This window comes from Nannospalax galili, unplaced genomic scaffold, assembly GCF_000622305.1.
Source record: "Nannospalax galili isolate Female #2095 unplaced genomic scaffold, S.galili_v1.0 scaffold1173, whole genome shotgun sequence".
NCBI classification, from domain to species: domain Eukaryota; kingdom Metazoa; phylum Chordata; class Mammalia; order Rodentia; family Spalacidae; genus Nannospalax; species Nannospalax galili.
Window position 1 is genome coordinate 108,406 of NW_008331991.1, and position 13,403 is coordinate 121,808.

At 40.1% G+C, this 13,403-nt stretch overlaps 1 protein-coding gene across 1 annotated transcript in view; it reads left to right on the forward strand.

The window, feature by feature from the left end:
• Positions 1-13,403, forward strand: part of Anxa5 (annexin A5) — a 34,418-nt gene that overhangs the window by 10,776 nt on the left and 10,239 nt on the right. Inside the window, exons 4-8 of the mRNA XM_008827057.3 lie at positions 12-106; positions 2,162-2,275; positions 4,148-4,238; positions 6,719-6,798; positions 7,215-7,271. Of these exons, the coding sequence (XP_008825279.1) occupies positions 12-106; positions 2,162-2,275; positions 4,148-4,238; positions 6,719-6,798; positions 7,215-7,271 (437 nt within the window). The remainder of the gene's footprint in view (positions 1-11; positions 107-2,161; positions 2,276-4,147; positions 4,239-6,718; positions 6,799-7,214; positions 7,272-13,403) is intronic.

The window sequence follows — 13,403 nt, forward strand, 5'->3', positions numbered from 1 at the left end:
ATCAATTATAGGTACGGATGAGGAGAGCATCCTGACCCTGCTGACATCTCGAAGCAACGCTCAGCGCCAGGAAATTGCCGAGGCTTTTAAAACTCTGTTTGGCAGGGTAAGACCATAGCTTACCCAAGGTGGGATGTGATAGCAGCTGTGAATTTAAGAGTTTGAGAAATAAAATCATCTCCCAATATCTGTATGGAATTTTTTGCAGACTCCTCCCCAAGTATCCTGAATTCTTGATTCTCAAGTCTTTCACAAAATGGCACAGTGTTTGCATGTGACCTAACTTTCTCCTCTCAATAACTAGAAGACCAAGAGGTGACTAACAGAATGTACATGCTATACAAGCAGCTGTTACATCACAGTGTTCAGAGGATAGCACGAAAAATTTATCCTCACATAATTGTTTTCCCTTGCTTGACACTTTCGAGGTGTTAGAGTTCCATGTCTCCCAGGTTTTCTGAACTCTGTACTTCCCACTCAGTGTGTCTCATTATCCATTTTGTTGGTGTAAGCCTGTACTGCAATACCCTTTGTTAAGGCAGTCATGGTCTTGGTTCCTTTTATAGTGATTTTGATAAAATACTTGATTCAAGTTCTTATTTGATTACTAATTCAAAGCAAAATTTTAAATCCCTTACTGAATGAATTAGAGCATATATGAAAAACCTTAATGTAGTTCTGTTATTTGCTATTTATATTTGCCATTTCATTGAAAAACAAATGTGGAGCAAAACCAGAAAGTGTTGAAACCCAGGGCCCTGTGCATGCTAGACAATGGGCGCAGTCCACTGAACTACAGCCCATCCCACTATTAGGAAGTATCCGATCAGGATCTTGTTACCTGCTGTGCTAAAACTGAGCAGAGATAGGAAACACGGTTTTCCTTTCTTTATCATTATACTATACAAATCCCCACACCAAAGGTTCCCCTCAGCAGTGTTACGAGAGAATGAAAGAAAAAGGAAGGTATGGTTTAGACATGATGGATAAGTCTTCCTTCTTAAAAATACATTTATGACATTTGAGAAATCCCTCTCCCCCTTTTGTCATTTCCTTTTTCTTTCTGGGGAGCTGAGCTACATCCAAGCTCTTTGAGAGAATTATTATTACTGTACTTCTGTTGGGCTGGGTATGATGGTGCACACCTTTAATCCTAGGACTCAGGAGGCAGAGGCAGGCAGATTGCTATGAGATTGAGGCCAACCTGGGATACATAGTGAGTTCCAGTCTAGCTGTGGCTATATAGTGAAACCCTGTTTCAACAAACAAACCAATAAGCAGAAACAAAACAAAACAAAAAACAAAGCAAACAAAACACTACCTCTATTGTTCAGAATACATATTTTAACTACATTCAGTGTATTATTTTTTTGATGGGATTGAACCCAGGGCTTCATGCATATATAGTCTCAATCAAGTACTCTGCTACAGAGCTACATTGCCAGTTAACCTATTTGGTTTTGGTTTTCTCAGGAAGGATCTGGCTTTATAAAGCCAGGCATGGTTTTGGAGACCTGTAATCCCAGATACTTTAAAGGCTGAAGCAAGATTGCAAGTTCAAGTCTAGACTGGGTTACAGAATGAGTTCAAGACTAGCCTAGGCAGCTATCTGTCAAAAATTACAAGAAGGGCTGGGGATATAGCTTGGTTGTAGGACACTTGTCTGGACTGAGCCAGGCCCCTCCCTGGGTTCAAACCCTAGTAAAATATTAAAGATAAGGAATCACATGTTGCCAGGCGTGGTGGTGCACACCTTTAATCCCAGCACTTGGGAGGCAGAGGCAGGTGGACTGCTATGAGTTTGAGGCCAGCCTGGTCTCTATAATGAGTTCCAGGCCAGCTGAGGCTGGCTTCCTGCCTTAGCCCCTCATGTGCTGGGATTATAAGCATGTGTTACAGTGCTTATTAGCCTGCTCTGTAAAGGTATTCCATTATATTTTAATACCTTAAATTAAGAAAACTATCTTTAAATACTTTGGTAGATAAATGATGCTGTATAAGGTTTGGGGTAGATGTTGAAAGCACACCCTTCAGGCCTACTGAGTTTTGTGTAGTGTCTTCTATAGTACTTGGAGAAACAGTATGCAGAATTCAGTAGAGCAGAGGACAGCCTTTCTGTGTAACAAGACTTTGGTCACTGAGTTTGTGTTTTCTGAGGTAGGACCTTCTGGATGACCTGAAGTCAGAGCTGACTGGAAAGTTTGAGAAGTTAATTGTGGCACTGATGAAGCCCTCTCAACTCTATGATGCCTATGAACTGAAGCATGCTCTTAAGGTAAAAGGGTGCATGAAAGGGAACTTCCTGTCATTCATAGTGCTGCTTTATTTTGGTAATTGCTCTTTTATTTGAACTATTTCAGTGAGGGCTGCTTGGAAGACAGAACTATAGGAGGCAATAGGTAAAGGGGGAAGAAAATGGCAAGTGTGTCCTTCAATTTTCTTATATAGCTAAACTATAATATTGTCTATTTAAAATTGTAACATTTCTGGATTTTTACATTTTATTTTTATTGTCTTTAGGTTTTGAAAATGTTTCAGATGAAGTATTTTAACTTTTTAAATAGAAAGTTGGAATATCTGCTTAGATAGGGCCACGAAGTGGTTCATCCTTAGCAGGCTAGTTTTGAATGGGCAAACAGAACCAGCAGTTCAGGTAACCAGCCTAGCTCAGGATTCTCCTCACATAGCTGAAGAGCAAGAATTACGCAGTTGGGATCCTGTGTTTGCCGAGGCTCTGTGGTGGTTCTTTTGGAGTAAACAAGCTCTTGGGCATTGAGAAAAGGGCTTGTTAACAGAACACATCTCAAGTCAGCAGCAGTTTACTCTCCAAGAGGATGGACCTAGGTATTTTAGTGCCTGAGTTTGGGCAAAGAAACAGAACTAGAAAGAAAGCATGCTGTCTTCAAAAAACAAAAGAAACATAGGTCTAGCATATTGTTGCTTACGTGTTTCAGTGTAGTGGTGTAGACATAACTTTTTAAGTACGAAAAGGGAAACCAGCTAAAATTATTTTTTAGAAATCAAGAAAGCAGGTTTCTGTTCTTGTACATTGATCCAGTTCATAAAAACTAAGCAAAGTTGTATCAGTTGTTAGCTGTGTTATCTTTCTGTTCTAATGCCTGAGATGATCTACTTAAGGAGAAAAGGTTTATTCTGGCCCAGAGTTTTAGAGGTTCCAGCCCATGAGTGATCAGCCCCAAGCCTTTGGCCTATAGCCAGGATGCATGTCATGGTGGGAACATGTTGTAGAGCAAAACTGTTGGACCTTATACAGGAAGTCAAGGATAGGGAAGAGAAAACTGGCCCCCTACCATCCCCTTCATTTCCCCCAGTGACCTACGCCTCTCATTAGTCCCTACCCCCTAGAGGGTCTGCCACCTCCTAGGGGCACACTCTGGAACCAAACTTTTAACACCTGGGCTTTTAGGGGAATGACATTTGAAATCTCAACTACTTAAGATGCAGTTTCTCTGTGACCCTATGTAAACTTAACTTGAGAGCAGGGCTTTATTTTTTGAGGTAGATTATCAATGACACTCCATGTAGTTTTCAGTTTTTTAAAAATATTTTATTATTTTTATTTTATGTGTATGAGTGTATTGCCTACATGTATGTGAGTGCACCCGTGTTGTGTAATGCTGCGGAGGTCAGAAGAGGGCTTCAGATTCCCCTGGAACTGGAGTTAAGGATGGTTCGTAGCCACGATGTGGGTGCTGGGAATCAAACTCGGGTCCTCTGCAAGAGCAGTCACTGCTCTTAACCGCTAAGCCATCTCTCCAGCTCCCTAGTTTTTAGTTTTACTATTTCAGCCTTTTAATTACTTCACTTTTTATTAACTGATCAAGTTGCAAGTTATAAACTCATTTAACTTATATATGTAGATATAGAGTGCACACATATACACAGAACAGTAAATATTATTTTTCATTAGACAAAACAAAATAAAAAGTAAATAGAATAAAATTTCCCCTAGAGAGAAAATAGAGTAAAATTTCTTATCTGTGTAACAATGGAGCTTATGTACAAAGAAGTCCATGTTATGCTTGATATTTTTGTAATTATGTAATTTGGATAACATCCAGGAAAACAACTTTCTTTTTTTATCATATTGGCATGTTTTCTCTATTAAATATAATTCTTCAAACAGGGAGCTGGGACAGATGAAAAAGTATTGACTGAAATTATTGCGTCAAGGACACCTGAAGAACTAACAGCCATAAAACAAGTGTATGAAGAAGGTAAAACAGTTGGAATTTTGTTACCCTTTCTTTCTCTTAACACAAATGTAGTCTTGTATGGATACAAGTCAAGGTATTTTTCTTTTTTAGTAAAATAAAATAGCAACAACAAAAATAAGTGAACAAATGCCCTGTCCTTTTACCCCTAACTGTTTAGTAATTTATGAGATGCTGCTGAGGACGATGTGGCTTATGTTTACATAGGGTTTGCAGCCATTATAGGGATAGACAGGCTGTATTTCTTCTACAGTAACTTAAGTGGTTTTCCTTTAGTCAAATAAATTCAGTTTTACGTGAGAAGTTTAAGATCTATATAGAAGGTATTTTGGGGAACCTGGGAAGAGAGAATGAAACCCTTTTCCAGATTGGAGTTGAAACTTTTCAGTGAAAGTTTGTTATTTCAATTTCTGGAAGTGTTTGGTTAAAGGGCCCCCCATTTTGGCTGTTTTTATTAGTGTGCCTTACTTTTTTGTGAAAATGAAGTCTAGTTCATATTTCAATGTTGTGGATGGAATAATTCAAGTTCATGAAATGAAAGTAAAAGTAGAGTTCTGATCTTGTCAGGTTTCTCTGTCTGCTGACTCTAAGCTAGAGCCACTAGCCAACAAGTGTGATTTGCCATAGGATTAGTTTTGTTGACCCACCAGGTCAGAACACTGAAATTCAAAGGTTCTCTTTGCAGCTTCTCTTTGTAGTTAGGACCATCCCTGCCACCGTGACAGAGCTTGTCCCTGTGTCTCAGTATGGTAGTTTATTTGATGTAACATTCAGAGATATTTATTTGGGTATGTTCATGCTGAGGACTGAGCATCCATGCTGCAGTACTTGTACATGCTGTGTCCTGCTCACTGTTACCTCACTGTTAATGAGCATGGCTCTTTGTCCAATGCTATGCTGGCTGTCACAAGGAACATAGAAGATATGCACAGCTGTTGTTCTCAAGGAGGTTGCATGAAGCCTTGTACAACTGCAGGAGTTAAAGGATGGTAAAATAAAGTTATATGTGAAAAATACCAGTGCAAGATGAAGTAAGACTGGAGAGGGCATCATAGCTTTACGTGTTAGAGGCGGCTTCATGGTATAAGAGCCTGATTTCAGGAGTAGGTGACTTACTTAGTATCCATGGCAAAACTCTCTCTCTCTCTCTCTCTCTCTCTCAGCATTATTTATCCTTAAATATGGAACTTCTGATATTTGCAACAGTAGAGATTAACCTGAAAGGCAGTAGGTAGACCTCACTCAGGTGAAATCTAAAAGGCGAAGTTCATAAAGCAGAAAGTAGAATGGCGTCTGCCAGGGCTGGGCTGGAGGAGAGGAAGGAGGAAGAGTGAAAGAGAGAAGAAGATGGGGAGACAGTGGTCATTAGACGAACAAGTTCTGGAGGTCTAGTGTGTACCATGGTCACTATACTGTGTACTTGAAATTTTATAGGAACTAGTTCTTAAATGTTTTCACTATACACAGAAAATGACATAGCAGTGCCAGTTAGTTTATGGTAATTATTTCACAGTATGTGAAAACATGTTTTATGATTTAAATACATATGTATTTTATTTGCCCCTTGTAACTCAGTAAAACTGAGGGGTCAGGGCAAGATGGGTCTCAGTAGGTGAAGCTGCCCCGATCTTCAGTGGGCTGCAGAGAGGAGAGAACCCAGGGAACCAACAGAGCCTGACTATAGGAAGGACATGTATGTGTTCGTTATAGACCTAAACTGCACCAGTGAGGTTAGGCTAGGTAATCCAGTGGGTTTGCATGCCTGGATGATGAACTGGGGCGAGTCAAAGATGTAATGGGTGATGGAGTATTGCAGGAGTAGTTGAAGGAGATAGCTGTGCAGAGAGGCAGTGAGGAAGCCATGCAGTGATTATGAGACCACCGAGGTTGCTGAGCAGGGTGCAGAGTACAAATCAGTGAGGAGAAAATGTTTAATGGGATTTGATGTTGGAATAGAGGAAGGAAACAGATGCCTGCAAAGTCTTGTATTTGGGTAACTGGTTCTAATAAAGTAGAAACCACAGGCTTTTAAATGTTTCCTGCTTTCAAATAATGATTAATATTTAAGTCAACAATAACACTTTAAAATAGCAGCTGTTTGAGAGTTAGTGAAAGGGCGTGGGTCTCGATTCTCCCCTTCTGTGTGACCTCCTGTTGAGGAACTGGAAGCTTGTGATGATCATACTTAGAGGCTCCACGGTGCCATTCTCAGCCTGCAGAGTGCTGCTACATTGGGGAGAACGTTTATGAGTGGCTGTTGTAATTTAGGCTTAGGGGAGTGCTTTTGGGGGACTTCACTTTAACTCATTTTCATCTGGCCACTCAATGAATTTGCCTCCGTCTTTAGAACACACAGAGTAGAGAGAACTTGCATTAATCAGATACACTCTCTTCCATTATCTCTCTTCATTTGGTTTATGGGGCAGGATGACTTTTTCTAGTTGAAAGGAACTGTAAATAAGTGTGCACTAATTCTGTTGCAGAATATGGCTCCAGCCTGGAAGATGATGTGGTGGGGGATACCTCAGGGTACTACCAGAGGATGTTGGTTGTCCTCCTTCAGGTATTGGTGGGTGCTTAACATAGTGTGACGAATGAGTATAAGGTAGGACTGAGCTGACTGTATTAAGTAAGGCCATTTAAAGTTCTCTGACTAATTTCCGTATTTGCGGATCCCACTGTGGCTTCTGTGTGCTGCTTGTGTTTGTGCCTCAAAATGTCTGACCCAAACTCTGAATAGCTAACTCATCCTTTCGTTTCAGGAAGCCATGTGCATCCTCTTCTTTCATAGAATTTTGAATCAGGAGGGTCATAGTGACTTTAGACTCTGCTGTGTGATGTGTGTCACACTGTAAGGATGATGTGACCTTAGCATAGCAGAGTGTTCCCAGGAGAGAGAAATTTATAAGCACTGGCATCAGGTGGGTCTTCCATCTGAATGAGTGTTTGGTAGCTCAGTGTGGACATCGTCTCTTACAGGCAAACAGAGACCCTGATGCTGCAATTGATGAAGCTCAAGTTGAATTGGATGCTCAGGTGAGTAAAGACTGTTTTGTATGACTTTGTTATGACTTAGAAATGAAAAAGAGGGCTGCAGAAATGGCTCAGTGGTTAAGAACACTGGCTGTTCTTGCAGAGGACCCAGGTTCAGTTCCTAGCACCCACATGGTGACTAGCAACCATCTATAACTCCAGCTCCAGGGACTCTGTGGGTATTACATGACAGGGGTGCATTTAACATGCAGGCAAAACACACAGATGAAACAAACAACAACAGTCCCACCTAAAACTCCCTTACATACATTCAGGCAAAACACTTGTACATATAAAATAAGAAATAAATAAAATACTTTAAAAGAAGTAAAAAAGAATCCGTGGTAATGAAAAATCAGTGTTGTTATAAGAATTTTTAGAAAAGTGTATTTAGGGGCCACTTACAAACCATAAGACTCACATAGATAGATTTTTCTTATTTATTCAACAAAATATTTTATCACAAAGCTAAAATTAATTATATATTGTTAGTTGCTAGTTCCACATACATGTTCTTTTTATAATTATGGAACACTTGCAAAATGGAGACTGTTATAAAAAAGCCGTATGTTACCATTCCTCTGCCATGATGGGTCTCAAGTGGTATTTTTTTCTTTTTTTTTTTTTTTTAGACTAGGTCTTTTTTTTTTTTTTGAGACTAGGTCTCCCTGTGGCCCTAGCTGGCCTGAAACTCAATATGTAGACCAGGCAGGCCCAGAGATCTGTCTGCCTTTGCCTCCTGAGTGTTGGAACTAAAGGCATGTGCCACCTTGCTCAGTGGTGTTTTATTATAAAAGAAATGACAAGTAATTTTATTTTAGCATTAGGAAATTTCTCTGAATTTCTTTGATAGAGTTCTAAACAGTATGGCTGTTCTTTTGTCAGCTGCATTTTATCAACTCTCAAGTGAAATTGTCCACTTCAGAGACTTCTGAATCCCAGTGCAGTCTCACCATGGTTTATAAAACAATCATGTAGAAAGTAAGCATTAGGCGATCTGAAATATGAGAACTGAAACCTGGTACTAAAGTACTTACTGGGGTTCCTTACAGCTTACTTGGTACGACCTTGTCTTTGTACATGTTTGAGTTAAGAAGCTTACACTGTGAAAGGAAGCCAGTTAGCTACTGTGTATGTAACTACCAACAGTATGTGTTCTGACTTCGCTAAAGCAAAGAGGAGAACATCATACTCTTTTGGGTAGTTTATTTCTCTCTTCCCCCCTTTTACTTGATTTCTTAACAGTGTTTCACTCATGTTCATTCTGTCTTATAAATGCAGTGTTACTTTCCTGTCCAAGACCTTCAAACTTTCTGTGTTTTGCTGTCCTCCAGATAAAGTCCAGGCGCCTGATTGTGGTTCATAAACCCCCTCATGACCTGTCTTAGGCTCCCACCTCCCTCCCTCTCTAAAGCACTTTCCTTCTCCTTCTGCTCCTACCTCATCTCTTCCAAGGTCAGTCCTGGCTTAGTTGCTTCCTGGGTGGCTCTGCCTGAAACCCCAGGTGTGAGTCAGGTGGCCCTTACTGAGGCTTCCTGTCACTTCTTCCTGCCTTATACTGAAGCTGCCTGCCCACCTTTTCTGGGCACCATGTCAGGTCCGTTTTGTTTTAAGCCCCCAGTGTAAAAGCTGGCAGTCAGCCAGTACCTGATGGATGAGTTAGTGCTGAGAGTAAAGAGGCTGTTTCTTTTGCATGAGGAAACAAGCCCAGGCCCCAGCTGGGAGTAGTAGAGCTCATATTCGCAGTCGACTCCATAACCCTTTCTCTTCCACCAAACAAGCCTCTTGTTCAGTATTGGCTCCTCCTTTGATTTCATGTACCACATGAAGAGTTTATTGACTATAGGTTGGAAGCACAGATTCAGGTTGTCTTCACCTTCTTGTAGAGAAAGGGCAACCATAGCCTTCTCTGGTCACCTCTCCAGGTAGGGGTGTTGCCCAGTCTCAGATGACTGTGCTGCTTTCCAGATGTTGATTCCTCAGGGCTTTGGTGGGAGACAGTGTGGATCTCACATTCCTACTCTCAAGAGTGGGAATCTTTTCAGTGGTGGTGGTGTGGGAAGCCAACTGTAACCTTAGATGACACCGATGAGGCCTGTAGTAGGGTCCAGTGGGCAGACTTCCTGGCACAGTTGATGTCATGAACACTGTCAGGCTGAGGATGGAGGGAAGCAGCCCCTTGAACCTTCTCATTGATGTCTCTCAGTCTTTGCTGTGCAGTTCCTGGGCCTGTGTATCATCCAGGGACTGTGTTGAGCTTTGGGCTCCGACCCCACAGGTCTAGGTGGGACTACAGTCTGGTTTCTGATACTCTACCAGGGATGCTGATACTGCATCTGGGGGCATGTCACTCACCTATCATGTAGCAAATGTTCAGAACCCTGAAAATGAAACTTTGTATTTGTGAAGACGTGCCTTTAATCCTAGCACTCAGGACACAGAGACAGGCAGATCTCTGTGACATCCAGATCAGCCTGGTCTACATAGTGAGTTCCAGGCCAGCTGGGGTTACAGGGAGACCCTGTCATTTAAAAAAAAAAAAAAACCCGAAAGAAATCCTCATGGAATCCAGGCTTCCTCCTTTTCCTGTGATCAGGAGCAGTGAGTGAAAGCTACACTGGCTGTGAGTTCTTGATTGTTTAAAATATGTTATTATTAATTTAGCCTCTTGGGCATGGGAAGGAGTGCATCTATTTGTACCTTGTGGCGAGAGTGTCTGGGCTGTCTTCACTAGCAAGGACTTGTTCCTCAGTTGAGAGTAAGCTGCGATAGCTAAAGGACTCTTGCATAAGCGTTTGGATTTTCTTCTACTGATACCTGGCGCTGAAGGATTCTTGTTATCTTGGAAATCTGATAAACCACAGTGAGTCACTTGGGCACTGAACATTGTAGACTTTACTTTTTTGTTGTTATTTTTAATGTGTTGAACTCATTTTTACCTTTAAAATATTCTCTTTATTTCCCACAGAGATCCGCCTGTCTCTGCCTTCTGAGTGCTGGGATGAAAGAAGTTCATCACCATGCTCAGTTGTGTTTTTTTTTTTTAAAGATTTATTTTATTTTATGTTTATGAGCATTTTGCCTGCTTGTAAGTGCATGCAGTGCCTGAGGAGGCCAGGAAAGGGCATTGGATCCTCTGAAACTGGAGTTATAGTTGTTACCCACCGTGTGAGGCTGGAAACAGAACTGGGGTCCTCTGGAAGAACAGCCAGTGCTCTTAACTCCTCAGCCCAAAATTTTACCTTTTTAAAGTATCACATTGATTTAATATTTTGAGGTTGTTGAAAACTGATTTTTGTCTCCTTTCTTGGTGGATCCTTGCTTTGTGCCTTCTCTGAAGGGAGGGTTGAACTCTTAGAGGAAGGGGGAGGAAAAGAAGGGAATCCTGTTTGCTGAGCACAGAGATATATGCGTCTCATTTGTTTAAATTATTTATTTAATACCCATATAATTAGAAGAAGCGTTTCATGACAACAGCATTGACATATTCAATAACAATTTCCAGAGCTAAGATGCATCTGTTTCAAGCTTGGCTATAAATTTTTAGGTTTACAGTTGAATTAATACAGTTATACAGCATTGTACTCAGTATAAACCCTTTAAGACATAAAATTAAATGAGGTTTTAACCTTTAAAACATATCTCCATTTCATTATTAAAATACACAGTTTCATACAGAAAAATTAATTTTTTAATGCAATTGACACTAAGATGTTTGCACATGCGTTTCTTATCTCTATATATCAGATTATTACTAGTCACAGTCAGTTACTTTCTGAGCTCCTTAGCATCTGAGCATGGATATAAAGTCATCAAGTAGATTTCAATGATAATATTTTTCACATCTACTAATTATTAAGGAGCAAATTTTTATGCTTTGAAGAATTAATTAAAACAATTTTTTTTAATTTAATAACCCCATGATTAGAAGAATCATTTCATTACAGCTATAACATATTCAGTAACACACTCCAGAGCAAGGATACATCTCTTTCAAAAGTGGCTATAAATTTTTAGGTTCACAGTTGAATTAATACAGTTATATGGTACTGAACTCAGTATAAACCCTGTAAGATATAAAATTAAATGAGTTTTTACCCTTTAAAGAAGATCTCCATTTCAAGATATGCAGTTTCCTACATTTTTTAAATATTATTTTTTATATTTTTTAGAAGAAGCATATCATTACAGCTTTACCATGCCCAATAACAGTTTCCACAGCAAAGACACAGCTCCTTCAAAGTGGCTATAAAATTTCTAGGTTCGCTGTGGAATCAATAGTTATACAATATTGAACTCAGTATAAGTCCTATAAGACATAAAATTGAATGAGTTTTTAACCCTCAAAAGAGATCTCCATTTCGTTCTAAAATACAGTTTCTTACAGAAAGACTCTAACACTGACATGTTGGCGCATGCATCTCTAATCTTTATGTATCTGATTATTACTAGTCATAATTGTTTGCACTCCGATCCTTGGAGCCTGTGTATGCCTATAAAGTCATCGGGTAGATTTCAATGGTAATGTTCATCACCTCTACTAATTAACATGACATAAACTTTTATGCTTCTTCTTCAAATATAATACATTTTAAAAAATTTGTTGATTTTGTTTTCTGTGTGTATATCAAACAGAACATCTCAAACCATCTTATTCAACTACATACCCACTTCCTAGATGGCAACCCCCATAGTCTCCCTCCCTGCACTAGAGCCCTTATACTCTGTTATCCCTGTTACTGTCTGCTGTGTTGTTGGCACCCCTAGCCATTCCCTACTACTTGTCCATCTGGTGAATCTAGTCAGCCTATCTAGAGGTCTTTGTTTTAGGAGGGTCAGCTGTTCCTCATCTAGCAGCAATCAATTGTCAATATTCCTTTAGATAAGATTGGGGTCTGCTGTTCATTTTCCCAGTTCTATGCTGGGTTACTATCTGGGAGTCCCTTGGGCCACCCTGGCCAACAGCTCAATAGACGGTATCTCCTGTATGGCATTGTTGCTTGTTATGTAGCCTTTAGCTATACATATGGATTCAAAAAATTATATTGGCCCCTTTAATCTTTGGTTATACTTTCCTTTTGGGTGTTTAAGGCCATACAGTTGGCCCAGATAAACCAATTTATTTTGACTCTTAAGGTCTTTTGAGGATCTGTTCCTCAGGGAACTTGGGAGGAGCCCCTGGCTCCTTTCTTTTATCAGTTCCACCTATGTGAAGATAAGTCAAAGGTCCTACTCTTCCATGGCTGGCTTCACTTGGAAGCATGGAGGATATGTTTCCTCTGTGTTGACCCTCCGGTTTGTAGACTGGACACTGGTTCATGTCCATCTCATTTGGTCTCCTCAGCCTCCTTGATCAAGAGGACAGATGACCCACCACAATTACAGGACATTTTGGGAAATGCTCATAGTCCCTTGGAACTAGTCGACTAGGAGGACAAGGAGTAAAACCTGTCCTTTATGTCCTTCTGACCAAATTAGTATAGGCCTCAAAGTATGTTTGTTAAATATCCAAGAAGGTTAGTTCCACCAGTCTGGTATTTTTAATTACTGTGTGCCATGTAGATAAATCTTGGGTAAAGACCAGTTGTTCTCAGATAAACCTTACTTACACATATATTTCTTGATCTTCTATGTATAATTTGTCAGTAGGTTGTAGAAGTAATATGGTTCCCTCTGGTTTTCAAAACTAGCTAGGCATTGTTTATCTCTTACATTGTCTCACCCCTCCATCATGGTTTTCCCACTTAAGGTGCCCCCATTTCCCCTCTTTCTCCCTTACTAATACCCTTCTCCTATGGTCCTACCTCTCGAGCTCCTTCTTTCCCTTTATCCACTAGGTTCTTATATAACCTTCCTCCCCCCTCCCTTAAACTATCTCAGTTTTTATCCATATCTCCCTTATTAATGCCTGTTTCCTACTGTTCTTCTCTTTCAGGTTCTTTCTTTTCCTTTACCTCCCTGTTTCCTTTCCATTATCCTGGTTCCTGTAGTTATGTCTGATTGCATACTTATTTATCAGAGTCTGGTTCTAAGATCCACATATGAAGGAGAATATATGTCGATTTTTTTTTCTGATTCTGGGTTACTTCACTTAGTATAACAGTTTCTAGTTCCATCCATTTACCTGCAAATTTC